Raw genomic sequence first — 20370 nt, 5'->3', positions numbered from 1 at the left:
CAACACCTAGTTGGTGGGGCGCTTCGCGCCCCCCCAAGCCCCCCCCGCGCGCGTAAGTCGTTACGCGCCTATTAGTAATTGCGCCATTGTAGTTGTGTCCCTGTGTCCCACCTGTGAATATAGATAGATTTATATATGTGTTTCAAACTACGTAAAAATTGCGAATAAACAACATTCTTGGCTTTCCCATTGTCTGTGCATATACAAAGCCGTATGTACTAATAATGACGTCATATGCAAACGCTCTTTTTACAAACAAACAAACATGCATCCACACAACTCGTTTTTATATAGATAGATAGATAGATAGATACAATACAAATTAACTGCGCAAAACTTGCGAATATACAACATTCTTCGCTGTCCAATTGTCGCTGCATATAAATACATTGTCAGGTTTACCGACCCTCGAACATGCAACATACAATTGTCCATGGGAAAAAACAATCAGTATTAAGATCTATACCACATTTTTCTAATGATTGACCTTGAGCTTTGTTAATGGTGATTGCAAATACTAATCGAACTGGGAATTGCAATCTTTTAAATTGAAAAAGCAGATCCGTTGGAATCATGGGAATGCGAGGAATAAGAACAGCCTCACCCTCATAAGGCCCTGTCAAGATTGTGGCCTCTATTAGGTTTTCCATTGTTTTTTTTACGGCAAGTCGCGTGCCATTGCAAAGCTTTGGTGGGTTGATATTTCTTAAAAGTATTATTGGTACGCCTATTTTTAGTTGTAGCACGTGTGGTGGAAACCCTGAAGGATCTATGGAATTTAAAAATTCAGACGGATAATTAACCGCTTCATTTGGTTCCAAAACTGTGTCGACTGACTTGTAAAGGACTGCCTGGTCTAGAATCTTGGTCAAAACAATATTGTTGATTTCGTGGACGTCTATATTTTTGGGTGCGAGAATCGCTCTTTCACTTAGCCATTTATTATTTTTATAATTTTTTAGAATATTCGGAAATACTTTTTCAATCAATTCATTTTTGGACGTCACTAAATTACAGAAATCAGCAGGTAGTTGTATACGTCCTGAAATTGAGTCTACTGTTTGACCAGAGTCATCGTTTTGCAATCGGACACGCATATTTGTAGTTAATTTTAATATTTTTACGTGTGCCCATAAATTAGAATTTTTTAGGCAAGCATTCATTTCGTCTGCAGGAGTTAAACTACGTAAAAATTGCGAATATACAACATTCTTGGCTTTCCCATTGTCTCTGCATATACAAAGCCGTATGTACTAATAATGACATCATATGCAAACACTCTTTTTACAAACAAACAAACATGCATACACACAACTCGTTTTTATATAGATAGATAGATAGATAGATACAATACAAATTAACTGCGTAAAACTTGCGAATATACAACATTCTTCGCTGTCCAATTGTCGCTGCATATAAATAGATTGTCAGGTTTACCGACCCTCGAACATGCAACGTACAATTGTCCATGGGAAAAACAATCAGTATTAAGATCTATACCACATTTTTCTAATGATTGACCTTGAGCTTTGTTAATGGTGATTGCCAATGCTAATCGAATTGGGAATTGCAATCTTTTAAATTGAAAAGGCAGATCCGTTGGAATCATGGGAATGCGAGGAATAAGAACAGCCTCACCCTCAAAAGGCCCTGTCAAGATTGTGGCCTCTATTAGATTTTCCATTGTTTTTTTTTACAGCAAGTCGAGTGCCATTGCAAAGCTTTGGTGGGTTTATATTTCTTAAAAGTATTATTGGTATGCCTATTTTTAGTTGTAGCACGTGTGGTGGAAACCCTGAAAGATCTATGGAATTTAAAAATTCAGATGGATAATTAACCGCTTCATTTGGTTCCAAAACTGTGTCGACTGACTTGTAAAGGACTGCCTGGTCTCGAATCTTGGTCAAAACAATATTGTTGATTTCGTGGACGTCTATATTTTTGGGTGCGAGAATCGCTCTTTCACTTAGCCATTTATTATTTTTATAATTTTTTAGAATATTCGGAAATACTTTTTTAATCAATTCATTTTTGGACGTCACTAAATTACAGAAATCAGCAGGTAGTTGTATACGTCCTGAAATTGAGTCTACTGGGAGGTTTCCGTTTCCAATTGCCAGCAATTGATCTGAAAATGTTTGACCAGAGTCATCGTTTTGCAATCGGACACGCATATTTGTAGTTAATTTTAATATTTTTACGTGTGCCCATAAATTAGAATTTTTCAGGCAAGCATTCATTTCGTCTGCAGGAGTTGATCTAGGTATTATAGGTAATGTTTGCCTGAAATCTCCCGCAAGCAATATTAATGTGCTGCCAAAGGGTTTCGACTTCCCTCTCAAATCTTTCAAGCATTGATCCAGAGCGTCAAGCGATTTTTTGTGTGCCATTGTGCACTCATCCCAAATAATAAGTTTGCATTGCTGCAATACTTTACCCATCCCAGATGATTTGGAAATATTGCACGTGGGAGTTTCTGTAGAAAGCAAATTCAGAGGCAATTTCAAAGCGGAATGAGCAGTTCTTCCACCAGGCAGCAATGTTGCGGCTATTCCGGACGACGCAATTGCCAACGCTATATCATTTTTTGATCGAATTGATGCCAGAATCAGTTTTATCACAAATGTTTTACCAGTACCTCCTGGCGCATCCAAAAAGAAAATTTCTCCAACGTTGTTATCAACACAATGCATTATCGTATCATAAATGTCTTTTTGTTCCGACGTTAACTTGGAAATGTTATTTTGTACATACGACAATAGATCACTCGTACTGTAACTTTGTTCACGATCCAATTCTACACATGTCGAAACAGCAGCGATACGGTTAGGTGAAGGCATTCCCAAATCCTGAAGAGGTTTGTTTGCCATACGTACGCACAAATCTTCTATAATAACTAAAGTGTAGTTATAAATTTCTGATGTAAAATCAAAAGTCATATCTGACGTCTCTAACTGTTTTCGATGGAGTATATCTTCGGACGTTTTTTGACTTATATTTTTCCCATAACTCTGTAGGAGCTGATGGAGAGCAAGTTGTTAAAATGATGCCAAACAATGCACGAATTTGACTTGGGGTTGACGTTTCGCACGCGTCATTGATGCAGTTATCCCAGTGTTGGTCATTCTCCAATAAATTCAGAGCTTGGCATGCACTACGGCAAGTGTCATGTATATTACCGTTTACAGTTCTCAAATACTCAAAGGATGTCGGACCGGGTACATTCACCAAAAGCAGGCGTAGAAAGAAGCATTCATGTTGATTGGGGTGAACGGTGTAGAGTCTTCCTATCGTGGTATCTTTGAAGATGGTAGGTTGGCCGTCGACTGACTTACCCTGTTTCGACGTTCAAATACTTTATTTTTAGTATTCCACGTGTAATACGAAGGCACTTCAGTATACAGCAGTTTTTTTGCAAAAGAATCATTTTTGCAAAGCGAAAAAAAAAGCTGTTAATGTTGTATCCGGTGGATTCAGGACTCTTTGTTGCACGTGGGTTTCCGTGAAATAAACACGTTGACCATTCTGTAAATGTACCGCTAAGTGAACAACAGCTGGACTACGTTCATGTATAAAGAATTCGCCAAACAGCTTCATTACTGCTTATGTATCTTCCAGCCTGATATTGTACGATTTCATCGAAATCTTTGATTTCGGGCTGCAAGCCAAAAACTGCCATGTCACTGCCTTTGTTGACGTATTTACATATGTATTTGATTGCCTTTACGGAGTTACAGTATTCAACGTTTATGTGTGCATTAAATGTTTTTGATAATAATGGGGAATATGGAACAACCCACTGGTTATCTACTTCGATGGTGGTACCGTTACGCTTCTTTATTATTGCTGTTTTACCGCCATCTTCAGTAGATCTTCTTCAATATTGTGGGTAACCATCATTGCCAGTAATTGTGTTTGATACTAAAAGTCGAGGATATTGCTTTGTGCACCTTCCTTTTGCCATGCATGGTGAATTTTCGTTCAGTGCACCGCAAGGTCCATGTATCATATTTTTTACAATAATATCATGTAACCCCTTATCGACATTTTTGTCAGGTATTTCAGCGGAAATCACATCATCAATTTCGTTCGAAGTAATTTTTTTATGTAGCCAGATTAGTATATGTGCGTGTGGCAAACCTCGTTTTTGCCATTCCACTGAGTACATCCAGCATCGCACTGACCAAAACACTTCAAGTTTTACTGTGTAGTTTATCAGTGATTTCAACTTTTGCCGGAAGACACGGGCCGTAATGTCATGCCTATGAACCGCCGATTGTCCTTGAAGTAAAAGCTGCAGTATCTCGTCCCAAGATTGATTACAAGTAAATGTAATAAATAAATCTGGACGACCATAGAGACGAACATACGCAATAGCATCTTGAGCATATTCATGCATATGACGGGGACTGCCAGCATATGACGAAGGTAAAATTGTTAATCTTCCAACGTTTGTGGTATTACCGTCATTTATAACTGCATCTCGCAAATGAATGTATTGTTCAGAGCGGAGCTTGGTCTGATTCAGGCGGATATATAGCAAACGTTCTGATTCAATTTTAGCATACATATCAACGACAAATTGGTGAAACAGTTCACGGCATTTTAAAATATAATTTTCTTCATCCTGCCGAATCATTAGTCTATAGGAATAATGATGCATTGCACTGCATTTCTTATTCATTTCTTTGTTAGTGGCTGGATTCATCAATTTAATATTAAAGTGACAGCCGTCGGCTCCATCCCAAAAAATGATAGGATATTGTAGGGCATCGTAGCATCGATGAGTTTCAGCAATTCTTAACAACTGATCGTTTCGCTTATGAAGAATAATATCTCGAGGTAAAAACTGATCACCGACCATAACGATTGCCACTTCGTCGATAGTTGGAGCATTGTATCTACGCACATGTTGGCCAGGAGGCGTTTTGTCAGCGGAAATAACAATTTTATGCGTATCAGTAGGCATCAAATCGATGGCTGTTTTGAACAGACGCACTAAATTATTATTTTCGTGGAAAAGATGTTGCAATTGGGAAACGATTGTCCTTTCAACGTTGGGAGAAATTTTGCAACGTGCATTCAATTCAGAATTTCTATCACTGATGAAGTACAATTGTAAAAATTTATGATTCTCGCCTGAGAATGGTAGAAGGGACCCTGCTTTATGATAAATTTGCCCTTTTACTTTGAAAGTAGACATAAATTGATCTGGATTTTCGATTTGGGCTCCAAACGACGTCATTTGGAAACATGAGTTGTATTTTCTGATTTGTGACAAAAAACGCTTAGATTCTGACGTAGTTCCAGTAAGGAAAGTCTTCAATGGCTCTGGTGGTGCAGCCAATAGAGAAAGTTTAACTTTTCCTGAGGCGCAACACATTCCCATTGTTTCACCATTGAATTTCAAGGCCTTGCAATAGGGACAAATTTTAGACATTGTCCCGATTTGAACACATCTACTCAAGCTATAATCATCGACTGGGTTGTACCTGAATGCCAGGCGATAACTTTCAGGTTGCTCTGATTCCTCGGCACGCTTTCTTTTCTTACTTTCTCTATCAGCAGCAAGCCTGATTTCTTGCTGTTCTTGTGATTCCTCGGCACGCTTTCTTTTCTTACTTTCTCTATCAGCAGCAAGCCTGATTTCTTGCTGTTCTTGTAATTCCTCGGCACGCCTTCTTTTTTCACTTTCTCTTTTAGCAGCAAGTCTGCTTCCGCGTTGCTCTGGTAGTTCCTCGGCACGCTTTCTGTTCTTTCTTTCTCTATCAGCCTCAAGCCTGTTTCCTTGGTGTTCTTTTGATTCCTCGGCACGCTTTCTGTTCTTTCTTTCTCTATCAGCCTCAAGCCTGTTTCCTTGCTGTTCTTTTGATTCCTCGGCACGCTTTCTTTTCTGACTTTCTCTATCAGCAGCAAGTTTTTTGGCATAGACTCTTTGAGCATCTGCATCGGCTTTTGCCATTGTAAGTTCATCAGTCATTTTAAACTTAAACATTAATAGATTTCTACGTGAACATATGTCTTAAATATCTTGAAAGACGTCACCGTCAAAGCAAAAATGATATTTTTTTTTATATATAGATGACGTCACCGTCAAAGCAAAAATGACGACAACTAACTTCATGACGTCAGTCAACACAGAAACATGACGTCACCTGACAGACAGACAGACACACAGACAGACAACTTATATATATATATATATATATATATATATATATATATATATATATATATATATATATATATATATATATATATATATATATATATATATATAAGTAAGTTGTTTGTCTGTTGACTGACATCATGTTTGTCGACTGACGTCATTACAAGGATTGAGCTGTATGTCGTCATGAAGTTGTTTGTCGACTCACGCGATGTTCGTCGAATGATGAAACTACAGACCGGGACACCTGGACACAAATGACGACCGGGACACCGGGACACAGGGAATATAAATGATGACTGGGACACTCAAAGAGAAATCACAGACTGGGACACCGGGACGCAAATAACGACCGGGGAACAGGGAATATAAATGACGACCGGGACACAGGGACGCAACTACAACGGGGACGCCAGGGGGCACAGGGGGATATATAAATGACGACTGGGACACAGGGAATGTTCTATTAGCAATTATTATCAACAAAGCTCAAGGGCAATCATTAGAATAATGAGGTATAGATCTGAATGCGGATTGTTTTTCCCATGGATAATTATATGTTATATCGTATATTATAATTATATCGTGGGGGCGCGAAGCGCCCCCACGATATATATATATATATATATATATATATATATATATATATATATATATATATATATATATATATATATATATATATATATATATATATATGTATATATATAAATATATATATATATATATATATATATATATATATATATATATATATATATATATATATATACATATACATATATATATATATATATCGTGGGGGATGTATATATATATATATATATATATATATATATATATATATATATATATATATATATATATATATATATATATATATATATATATATATATATATGTATATATATAAATATATATATATATATATATATATATATATATATATATATATATATATATATATATATATATATATATATATATATATATATATATATATATATATATATATATATATACATATACATATATATATATATATATCGTGGGGGCGCTTCGCGCCCCCACGATATAATTATAATATACTATATAACATATAATTATCCATGGGAAAAACAATCCGCATTCAGATCTATACCTCATTATTCTAATGATTGCCCTTGAGCTTTGTTGATGATAATTGCTAATCGAACATTCCCTGTTTCCCGGTCGTCATTTATATATCCCCCTGTGCCCCCCGGCGTCCCCGTTGTAGTTGCGTCCCTGTGTCCTGGTCGTCATTTATATTCCCTGTGTCCCGGTCGTTATTTGCGTCCCGGTGTCCCAGTCTGTGATTTCTCTTTGTATATATATATATATATATATATAATACAATTATATATATATACATATATATATATATATATATATATATATATATATATATATATATATATATATATATATATATATATATATATATATATATATATATATATATATATATATATATATATGGGGGTGCTTCGCGCCCCCCAAGCTCCCCCGTGCGCGTAGGTCGTTACGCGCCATATTAGTTACGCGCCATTGTAGTTGTGTCCTTATGTCCCACCTGTGATATATATATATATATATATATATATATATATATATATATATATATATATATATATATATATATATATATATATATATATATATATATATATATATATATATATATATATATATATATATATATATATATATGTTTTTAACTACGTAAAACTTGCGAATATACAACATTCTTTGCTGTCCCACTGTCTGTGCATATAAATAGATTGTCAGGTTTACCGACTCTTGAACATGCAACATATAATGGTCCATGGGAAAACAATCTGTATTCAGATCTATACCTCATGATTCTAATGATTGCCCTTGAGCTTTGTTGATGGTGATTGCTAATCCACCATTCCCTGTGTCGCCGTCGTCATTCATATATCCCCCTGTGCCCCCCGGCGTCCCCTTTGTAGTTGTGTCCCTGTGTCCCGGTCGTCATTTATATTCCCTGTGTCCCGGTCGTCATTTGCGTCCCGTTGTCCCAGTCTTTGATTTCTCTTTGAGTGTCCCGGGCATCATTTATATTCCTTGTGTCCCGGTGTCCCGGTCGTCATTTATATCCCCCTCTGCCCCCCGGCGTCCCCGTTGTAGTTGTGTCCCTATGTCCCGGTCGTCATTTATATTCCCTGTGTCCCGGTCGTCATTTGTATCCCGTTCTGTATATACATTCGTTTATTTAGTTTTGTTTTTCTCCTTTATTTTTCATTTTTTCCTTTTTATTTTTTTTCTTTTTTAGTTTTTTAGCTTTTTTAGTTTTTTTTATTAGTTTTTAGTTTTTTTTTCTTTCTAGTTTTTTTGTAGTTTTTACCTTTTTTTAGTTTTTTTTTACTTATGTCCTGGTCGTCATTTATACTCCCTGTGTCCCAGTCGTCATTTGTGTCCCGGTGCTTTCTTGTTGGTGATTGCTAATCGAACATTCCTTTTGTCCCTGTCGCTTTCTCTTTGAGTGTCGTCATTTATATTCCCTATGTGCCGGTGTCCCGGTCGTCATTTGTGTCCCGATGTCCCGGTCTGCAATTTCGTCAGTTGAAAACATGACGTCAGTCGACACAAAAACATGACGTCACCCGACAGACAGAGCCACACACACACAGACAACTTATTTTTATATATGTATAAATAATATATATATATATATATATATATATATATATATATATATATATATATATATATATGTATATATATATATATATATATATATATATATATATATATATATATATATATATATATATATATATATATATATATATATATATATATATATATATATATATATATGTATATATATATATATATATATATATATATATATATATATATATATATATATATATATAGCTCAATATATATATATATATATATATAGCTCCAATAACCTGGGGGCTTCCCTGTCGGAACTCAACATGCTTCTATATATGGATTCTGGCTGTCGCTCGTCTTCTAAACGCAGACAAATTGAGCCTTTTCTTGATTTCATGACGTGGAATATTTTTTATTGCACCTTTAACTTTTGTCTTGGCTTGTCTTTTGTGGTTTGTCAAAGGTTTGGCGATATGTCTTTCTTAATGACAAAAGACAAGCCAGGGGCAAAATAGAAAAGTCTTTGTCCCATCACCTGAACAATTAAAAGAAACTAAGGTGATCTTCAATGCCTATCATACCTCTAAAAATCAAAAACCTGAACTAAAATATTCGTTGAAAGAAACAAAAGTTTTTGTCCCAATACCTGAACAATTAAAAGAAACAAAAGGTTCGGCGATATGTCTTGTCTAATGACAAAAGACAAACCAAGGCAAAAGAAGAAGTTTTTGTCCCACCACCTTAACAACTAAAAGAAACAAAGATTTGGTGAAATATTTTTCATAATAACAAAAGACAAGCTGAGGCAAAAGTTGAAGTTCCTATAAAAAAAGGAAGTAATTTTACAAAGTCGCCACTTCTAATTTAAGGTTCATTTGGACGTCATGACATCAAGGAAAGGCTTAAATTTTCTGCGTTTAGAAGACAAGGGATAATTGGACTCGCTGTAATAATATAATATTTTTGAATAGACTTTTGTATGAAACGACATTAAATTGTGAAAAGAGCAAAAAACTGGTATTTGCAAAAATATTTGTATGCATTTTAACAAGGGATTACTACAGTTCAAAAACTTCAAGAAAGAAAACCAAAAGTTGGAAGTAGAAATCATTGTTAGATAAACATCACTACTGGGTGTCTTTTCTTATAAGTAAATTATATTTTTAAAAAATGAAAAAAAAGTTTAAAATTTTTTAAAGTTCAGTTAAAAATAACCAAGACTTTTATGTAAACTGCAACAATATTTAAGGCACATGAGCAATAATTTTAGCGTTTTAGAGAAAAACCTGAAATTTAAAAATTAGTTAATTTTTTTGTAAGATAAAATCGACTCGCTACATCTCTAAGCTTAAAGTTTCAACGCAACTACTCATATAATGTCAGTAGGAGGGCCTTAAAAACGAAACTTTTCAATTATTCCAAATGATGATTCTCTATTTGGCAAGGGATTGCAACAATTCAAAAACCTTAAAAAAAGGAAAACCACGCTTAGTGCATATCGCTGTTAAAAATTAAATAAAAAAAACTAGTTTTTTTAACTGAAAGTAAGGAGCAACATTAAAACTTAAAACGAACAGAAATTACTCCGTATATGAAATAGGTTGTCCCCTCCGCAGTCCCTCGCTCTTTACGCTAAAGTTTGACTCTTTGCCACAATTCTACTTTTTAAAACAATTAAAAACTTTAGCGTAAAGAGCGTGGGACTGCAGAGGGGACAACCCATTTCATATACGGAGTAATTTCTGTTCGTTTTAAGTTTTAATGTCGCTCCTTACTTTCAGTTAAAAAAACTAGTTTTTTTTTATTTAATTTCTGAACGTTTTTGAATTAATGCATGTTTGATTTTGGCTCTCCGCACATAAATTATTGAAATGAAATTAGTATATTAATTTTTTTTTGGCTAAATGGCTTTCTCTTAGTTTTGATCACACGATTTTGAGAAATAAGGGGTGGGGAAGGAGGCCTAGCTGTCCTCCAATTTTTCGGTTACTTAAAAAGGCTACTAGAACTTTTAATATTCAACGAATGTTTTTATTAGTAAAAAATATACGTAACTTAAGAATTAACTTACGTAACAAACTTTTATATTCTTATATTTTTATTATGTGTACGAGGGGGTTTGTACCCTCGTTAATACCTCGCTCTTTACACTAAATCGTAAGTTTTGTCCCAATTCTTTAAGAATGACAACTGAATCAAAAAGGCCGTAGAATAAATAGTTGAAATCACTAAAAAAATCACTAAAAAAGTATTTTTAGGACCCTTCATATGCGTAATAATCTATGTTCGTTCTAAATTTCAATGCTATTCCTTACTTTCATTTGAAAAAACGTTTTCATGTTTATTTTTTCATTGTTCTTTTTATAGTAATGCTAGAAAATCCTGCGCCCTTTTCATTGAATTTTTCTTCCCCCATGAAATATTCCTCAAAGGAAAGATCCTCCCACAAAGCCCTCTCCCATCAACCCAACCCCCAAACCAAAAAATCCCCATGAAAACGTCTGCACACTTCCCAATAACCATTACTATATGTAAACACTGGTCAAAGTTTGTAACTTGCAGCCCCTCCCTCAGGGATTGTGGGGGAGTAAGTCATTCCCAAAGACATAGTTATTATGGTTTTTGACTATGCTGAACAAAATGGCTATCTTAAAATTTTAATCTGTTGACTTTTGGAAAAATGAGCATGGGAGGGGGCCTATTTGTCCTCCAATTTTTTTGGTCACTTAAAAAGGGCACTAGAACTTTTCATTTCCGTTAGAATGAGCGCTCTCGCGACATTCTAGGATCACTTGGTCGATAAGATGACCCCTGGGAAAAACAACAAAAAAAACAACAAACAAACAAATAAACACACACCCGTGATTTGTCTTCTGGCAAAAAATACAAAATTCCATATTTTTTAGATAGGAGCTTGAAATTTTTGCTATAGAGTTCTCTGATATACCGAATGCGATAGTATTATTTTCGTTAAGATTCTATGACTTTTAGGGGATGTTTCCCCCTTTTTTCGAAAATAGGGCAAATTTTCGCAGGCTCGTAACTTTTGATGACAAAGACTAAATTAATTGAAACTTATATATTTAGAATCAGCGTAAAAATTCGATTCTTTTGATGTATCTTTTAGCATCAAAATTCCGTTTTTTAGAGTTTCGTTTACTATTGAGCCGGGTCACCCCTTACTACAGTTCCTTACCACGAACTGTTTGAAAAGAAAATAATTCGGTATTTCGGGGCTTCTGACATTATTACTCCTTTGCGGAAGTTAGGCTCAAAATTGAAAAAGGATTATATTTTTTCTCTGGGCCCCTTCCACCTCTTAGTTCGTTTATTTTCCCGTTAGTTTTCAACTGTTTTCGCTTTATAGTTTTGTTATCTCTTAGCAGTTCTTTCGTTAGCTGAGTTATGGTTGTGGTATATATGTTTTATCGCTAGTATAGTTGTATTATTTTCAAATTATACTCCATAATAGAGAGGCTACGAACATCCAGCATTGTATATTAAGCTCTTAATTTGACGTTTTTTTCTAACGTGACCAGATTCGTCCTGCGCCCTTTTCATTGAATTTTTCCCCCCATGGCATATTTCTCCAAGGAAAGATCCTCCCACATAGCCCCCTCCCTCAAACCAACCCCCAAAACCAAAAAAATCCCCCTGAAAACGTCTGTACACTTCCCAATAACCATTATTATATGTAAACACTGGTTGAAGTTTGTAACTTGCAACCCCTCCCCCAGGGACTGTGGGGGAGTAAGTCATCCCCAAAAACATAGTTATTATGATTTTCGACTATGTTAAACAAAATGACTATCTCAAAATTTTGATCCGTTGACTTTGGGAAAAAAATGAGCGTGGGAGGGGGCCTAGATGCCCTCCAATTTTTTTGGTCACTTAAAAAGGGCACTAGAACTTTTCATTTCCGTTAGAATGAGCCCTCTTGCGACATTCTAGGACCACTTGGTCGATATGATGACCCCTGGGAAAAAACAAAACAAAAAAAAACAAACAAATAAACACGCATCCGTGATTTGTCTTCTGGCAAAAAATGCAAAATTCCACATTTTTGTAGATAGGAGCTTGAAACTTCAAGAGTAGGGTTCTCTGATACGCTGAATCTGATGGTGTCATTTTCGTTAAGATCCTACGACTTTTAGGGGGTTTTTCCCCCTATTTTCCTAAATAAGGCAAATTTGATGGCTAAGACTAAACTTGATGAAACTTATATATTTAAAATCAGCATTAAAATGCGATTCTTTTGATGTAGCTATTGATATCAAAATTCAATTTTTTAGAGTTTTGGTTACTATTGAGCCGGATCGCTCCTTACTACAGTTCGTTACCACGAACTGTTTGATCGGACCAGCTTCAATAATTAAGTATCTTTGGACAGATCAGTATGAAAAGACATTAAATGGCATAAAGAGCAAAAAAACTGGTAATAGTAAAAATGTTTTTACATATTTTAACAAGAGATTAATTATGATAGGTAAAAACCTTAGAAAAGAAAACCAAACAATTGAAGCTTAGTAGAAATCATTTTTAAGAGATTAGAGCTGCTTCAATAATCAAATATCTTTGAAAAGATACAGTGTGAAAAGACACTGCATAAAGAGCAAAAAACTGGTAATTGCTAAAATATTTTTGTGTAGTTTAACATGAGATATATTCCATTTATGTTCTTATGGAAAAAATAAAAATAAATTACCTGGCTGAAGGAAGTATCATAGTACTTTAAACCAATATTTCTGTTCTATTCAACTTAAAGTAATCATTCTTAGACGAGTTTGAAATCCAGTCAATCAACTGATATCTCAATCAAACTTTCGACATTTATGTTTATGCTTGGAATAGCTGGCTTTTGATCCAATGAATTATTTTAGAATCTCAGAAAGAAAATTAAATAAAAAACTTCAAGGTTTTAATAGAGATAATTAATGATGAATTTAGCCAAGAAGAGATTTAATTTCTCTATTAGAGATCCTACAGCTCCCATTTTTTTCTAAGGACCATATAAAAATATCACGGGTACTTTGTAATTGGATTCTCTTGTACAAGCATTGTTCCAATTCTTTTCAAAACAACTCAACGTCGTGCCGCGGTAAATAAGTGAGGAGAAGGGTAGCCAGTTTTGGATAACATTTATTTTTATTTGCCAGCACTTTGCGCTAACTTGAATGATTCTTATTGGTTTCTTTGATCTTAACTTCCATTTTCTTTGCTTTGAATTGAATTTTGAGATTTTTCGTGTATTTAGTATTGTATGAAAACATTATTTTAAAAAGTGCTTTATTTACAGCCTTAAAGAAGCAGAGAAAACAAATATGTGGGAGGATAATATTTCTTTACTAAGACGACGTTAGATCGCTGCCTGCGAGGATAAATCCAAGTAACACAATAGAGTGTCAAAATTTCAGGATACTAAGCAGTAGAAGGCAGTAATAAAAGAGAACAACTGACGAAGTGATGCTCAAAGACGAACTTAAGCATAAATTGACGCGTCTCCATAGCAAATAGGAAAGACAAATCAGCTTGATGCAAAGTATAGATTTTAAACTACATAAAAAATTTGTCAACAAACTTTGAAAGTCTTCAAAGCCCCCCAATTCCAATGTTTGAAACCCTTAAAAATCACCATTAAAATTTTTTACTCAATTTTATTTACTTTATTTTTTTAAGTTTTGAAGGTACTCGTTTGACGGACACATATCAAACAAAAGCTGTGTGAAAATATGGCTCGATTCCTTTTTCAAAGGTCATAATAAAAGACACGTTAAGATCCTTAAGCAATATTTTATGGGTGAAGGGTTATAGCAATGCAATTATAGCAATGCAAGGTTTTTTGCCAATTGACCACAGGGGCGCTAATTCAGGAAAATATAGAAGGAGGGTAGGCAAAAAATGCTTCCCAAAATCTAGGGGAGCCTGTAATCCTTGTTTTTATTTATTTTTTATGAAAAAAAAGGTACTGATCAATAAAAATATAGGGACGGAAAAACTTCTTGGGGGTCACAGCCCCCTCTTGAATTGGTACCCCTATTTGGAGACCCATCTGGGCAGAACGAAAAGTAGCTCGTCCCCAAAAAGAGTGAAAAGAGATCATAAGAAAGGATTCAAAGGAAATTGTAACTTCATGAGAGAGAGAGGGGAAACTGAAGCTTTGAGCAGGTTTGGGGAAAGCAAGAGTGTGGATAGCTGTGTCTTCCTTAGGGGGTCCAGGTGACGCAATGAGTTACTAGTCGTAGAAGTAGTGGTTGCACATTGTGTGTTCTATTATGTCACTGAATGTTATCTGATTGGTTAAAAAATGGTTTTTCGTGAAAGACCAATTTATCTTACACCGAAGTCTCAAGAAACCTTTTTAAATAACGTGAAGTCGAAGCTTTAAGTAAACAATTTTAGTGTGATAAACGTCTTTAATAAGCTGTATTTAAAATATAGTTCGATACTACTGTCTGTGGCAACAGCTGAGGCTCCATTTCAAGTACCTTTATCGAGGACTGAATGAAAATAGTTTGTAAACACTGTACACTTTATTTTTAAATAAGGTTTACTTCTTTATGTAATTATCATCAAAAATGTAAGCAAATATAAATAAACGCACCTGAAAAGAAGCTGCTAGAGCCAAAAGTATATCGTAAACAATTCTTTCTTTTTTTGCTCCTTCAAGCTTATTTGCTATTTCTTCTGCAACATCATCTGACACTGTGACAGGTAGTTGTGGATCTTGTTCACTGAATGGAGAAAGTAAAAAATGGAGCCCCAGCAGTGGGACTAGAAATAGTGTTGCCCTAACTGCCTTTTTATAGACACAAGAACAAGCTGGTTCAGAGTAAAATGAAATATTGTCAGAGATGTTCGTTCCAAAAAAAGAGAATCTTGACCTTTGGCCATTTGTAAAGAGGTCTTTGGTAGCTTCTTCCCCATTGGATGACCTTTGAACGTCTATAAAAATAGAATTAATTACAGATTTAGCTTATTCCAAATAACAGGATATTCATAATATTTTTTTTCTTCTGGTCCACTTAGAAAAGTCTTACAGTCTAGATTACGAATGCTGATTATGACAAATTTGTTGTTTCTCAAATTAGGTTTACTTATAACGAAGCAAAATTTAAACCAGCAATGTTTGAACCATGGTTCAAAAAGATACAAGGTGCCACTAATCTTTTAAGTAATATAAGAAATACTTAGCTACTTTTTGGTGTATTTGAGATCATTGTGAGAAAGGAGATATTAGTAGTTCAAAACATTCTACAGTACAATCGATTTTGAAGCTAAGAATAATATTTTTTTTCTATGAATCGGAGTTAAAACGAGAACTAGCTTCATTTTTCCTGTACTGAACAGCTAGTCAAAGGATAACTTTCTTTAGTTAGATAAATTTTAATTTCATACCTTAGATCAGTGAAAACATTTAGGCCAAGAAACTAATTCAATTGCTCTTTTTTTAATTGAACTTTTTCCCATTAAAATACTTGCATAATTATATCCCGTCCTTCCTCACAGACCACATTTGAGCCACTCTTTTTGGCAGGGTAAAAATCCTAGCTCGATAAGACGATCTATTAAGTACTTTTCTGGATAGCTGAAGGCTACTACATAATGGTGGTCAAAGTTTTCATTCCAATTATTCTGTGGTTTCCCTCGTGTTTATCACCCATCAGTCCTTCCTTCTAGTGTTAGTTAGAGAAAATAATAGGAGACCATTCGTTTTAAATGACCAAGCCACCCCAGTTACTGCTTTTAGGTTTAATTTAGTATAATGTTGTGAGATTCATTTGTGACAGTAACGTTGTAATTTGTCTTTGCTATACAACAAATGCGTCACATTAATAGCACGAGCAGGACCCGATCGTTTTTCGTCTTTAGGATCCATGGCTCAATATCCCCATAGTATATGTGGTTATGGATACGATATATTCATTCATACTTCACACTGTGAGTCACACAGAGCAATCGGCACCATCAGACTGCTTTTGATAGAGGCTTTATGATAATTCTAAAAGTATTCTTGCTTCTAGATTTTTCGATAGTCTCAGGAAACCAGGGCTAACGAGAGTTGCTCGGTGTTCGATATCTGGATAATGTTTTTTTTTAGCAGTTGGAAGACTTCCAAGGCTTATGAACAGATCTATTGTTTCGACTATCAGGAGGCTGGTCAAGGAAGGAGAATTTTCATGATCATGAGGAGATTACTTCATCATTTGGTGTTCCTGGCAAAGGACTTCTTCATCCCTTAGTTCTATGACTATCTACCTTGGTTCTACCATAGGAATGACATTTGGACGGATGATAGATCAACTTATCTATCAACAAATGAACCGGTATCATTTTTGTACAATTTTAAAAAGGCCTTATGCCAGATTTCCCTTTCACTCACTTGGACTATCTGTCTTTGCTTTTTCTACAATTACCCACTACTTCATTTTAATTCAGGGATGAAGAAGTTTACATCGCAAAGGACTTCTTAACTTAAATGATGTAGTCCGTCTGTCTCTGGCGTTCTGTAGCAGATTTAGACATCAACACTGCATCCACCATTTTTACTGTGTGTTTGACTGGTAAGAGTAACAAATGGCATGCAGGAACAGATTGAAAATGCTAGGTTACAAAACACAGAATTCAAAGATGCCAGGGGAGTTGAAAGCTCATCTGAGAGACCATAGTGGTAAATATTTGGCCTATGCACTGGCTATAAATATGATCAATGATTACTACAATTTTATCTATACTTTATTGCAGAAAACAACAGCTGTTTCTAATTTTTTAAAATAGTCGCAAAGAAGATAAATTTTACTTAACTCGAAACTGACTGACTGTCATAAGCCATAACTGAAACTGATCATAAATGATCATAAGCTGAAAACTGATCATAAGCCATAAGTATAAACTGACCGCAGCTGATCGTTAGAAGTTTTAATGTTGCGCTTCATTATAATTTTTTTTTCCTTTAGAGGTCAAGTTGTGTGCTCATATTATGCATGAATTATGGATACAAAGTTAACAATAACTTCTTTAGTGTGTTATAGATTTGATACATCAAGACTTGACTTACAAGTATCAATAATAAATTTAGCTTGCTAGGAAAGAGACACCAGAACAAATTAACAGAATCTGATAAAAAAAATATGTTACAAATAATTAATAATTCTGTGTAACATATAAATATATACATTGTATTGATATGTAACTATACATATTATAGTTTACACGTTGCAACCTGCATGCCGGGGCTTCTATTAATAGAGGTACATTGGAAAAACTAAGAGATACGGAGCGCATCTTCTAGCCGCGTGTGTATCAACTCTTCATTTTCATTTTTGACTCGTTAACATACTCGGTGCCACATATCCTCTAGCTGCTTGCGTTTTTGCTCTTAATTTTCAGTTTTGACTTGCTCACACGCTCGGTGTCACAAATCTTCTAACCACGTGTGTCTTTGGTCTTCATTTTCATTTTTGACACGCTCACTTGCTCGGTGTCACATGTATTCTAACCACGTTTGTCTTTGCTCTTCATCTTCAATTTTGACACGTTCTAATTGTGGTTTCGACATACCTTCTAACAGCGCGTGTCTTTGCTCTTCACTTTCATTTTTGAAACTTTTAATTGCTGTTTTCGCATATCTTCTAACGCGCGTGCGTCTTTGCTCTTCATTCTCATTTTTGACAAAGTTTCTGGATTCTAATTACTTAAGACAAATTAGCACTAGCTTTTGCTTTCGATGCCCGTATTGGTGTTTTGGTAATTGATGGTCCAGTTTGTTGATATTCATATCTTGTTACGTTTGGTACTTCAGGTGCTGGTTCCAAAGAATCATTATTTATAGTAACTGCAACTGTAAATCTTCGTTTTTTGGGCCTTCTAACAGACATTATATTAAATAAAGAAATGATGCGTTGGAAACTCAATAATCTTATTTATGCTATGCGTGAAATCATATAAGAATTTGCTTATACGTTGTCATATATGAAATCACAAGAAATGCCTTTATGATGTGCTAACACAGCACATTACGTCATTTGGAAAAACTAAAATTGAGATTCTTAAAGAATTTTTCTCAGACTTTGACCTATCTAGATTTTTTTTCAAAAAATAAATTAATACATACATATACAATTAATCAAGAGTTAAATTAATTAATCAAGACATAAATGTATAGTATTATTTATCAATATTTTGTATGCATTAATCTTAATAAGATTAATCAAGAGTTAAGTTAAATTAATCAAGACATAAAGGCATAAATCAAGACATATATATATATATATATATATATATATATATATATATATATATATATATATATATATATATATATATATATATATATATATATATGTATATATATATATATATATATATATATATATATATATATATATATATATATATATATATATATATATATATATATATATATATATATATATATATATATATATATATATATATATATATATATATGTTAAATTAATCAAGACAATGCACCTTTTTCAGAGACTTCTAGGAAGGTCATGTTCCTTTCTTCCCTTTGACCAATGGACTGCTTTGTCGCAATTCTCTCAACAGCCCGCCCATGGTCTTTAACAGATATTTGCAGCATGGTCTCCTTAGATCCTCTATTTCCCTGGTCACTCAAAAGGCTTCCTAGAATATACTAACACTGGAGTTGCGCCAAACATAATGGGTTTCGGAGTAAAACAAGATTTTAGTTTAAGCTAGAACAGAAAGTTTCCGTTTTTCATGGGTAACTTATTATAATTCGTATACTCCTCCTTAAATAGTTATTATATATGTCGTAGCTGCTCTATGTTTTTATGTTTAGTCTTTATAAATTTTTCTTTTTCGAGGAAGCCAATTTTTATGGCACTTGGTATTAACCAAGTGACATATAGCAATCGCAAATTCTGTCGGTTTGTCTGTCGGTCTGTCTGTCGGTCCCGGTTTTGCTACTTTAGGCACTTCCAGGTAAGCTAGGATGATGACATTTGTCAGGCGTATCAGGAACCGGATTAAATTAGAAATAGTCGTTTTCCCGATTTGACCATCTGGAAGGGAGTGGGGGGGCCCGTTAATTCGGAAAAAATAGAAAAATGGAAGTATTTTACGAACGGTGGGTCAGATCTTAATGAAATTCGATGTTTAGAAGTATATCGTGTCTCAGAAGTGTTATTTTAAATCCCGATCGGATCTGGTGACATTGGGGGGAGTTTGGAGGGGGCAACCTAAAATCTTGGGAAACACTTAGAGTGGAGGGATCGGGATGAAACTTGGTGGGAAAAATATGCACAACTCCTAGATACATGATTGACATAACCAGAATGGATCCGCTCTCTTTGGGGTATTTGGGGGGGGATTAATTCTGAAAAACTCAGATCTTGAAATTCGATGTTAAGAAGTATATCGTGTTTCAGAAGTGTTATTTTAAATCCCGATCGGATCTGGTGACATTGGGGGGAGTTTGGAGGGGGCAACCTAAAATCTTGGGAAACACTTAGAGTGGAGGGATCGGGATGAAACTTGGTGGGAAA

The 20370-nt window shown here is 34.6% G+C and overlaps 1 protein-coding gene across 4 annotated transcripts in view; it reads right to left on the bottom strand.

Annotated features, from left to right (window-relative positions):
• The window catches only part of LOC136028807 (calcitonin gene-related peptide type 1 receptor-like), a 199055-nt gene that overhangs the window by 54372 nt on the left and 124313 nt on the right, over nucleotides 1–20370 (bottom strand). For all 4 annotated transcript variants that reach the window (XM_065706716.1, XM_065706721.1, XM_065706728.1 and 1 more), the window contains exons 8-9: nucleotides 19328–19486; nucleotides 15438–15778 (exon numbers count right to left, since the gene is read on the bottom strand). In XM_065706716.1, the coding sequence (XP_065562788.1) occupies nucleotides 15438–15778; nucleotides 19328–19486 (500 nt within the window). The remainder of the gene's footprint in view (nucleotides 1–15437; nucleotides 15779–19327; nucleotides 19487–20370) is intronic.

This window comes from Artemia franciscana, chromosome 1, assembly GCF_032884065.1.
Source record: "Artemia franciscana chromosome 1, ASM3288406v1, whole genome shotgun sequence".
Lineage (NCBI taxonomy): Eukaryota > Metazoa > Arthropoda > Branchiopoda > Anostraca > Artemiidae > Artemia > Artemia franciscana.
This window is presented reverse-complemented; position numbering and strand designations above follow the sequence as displayed.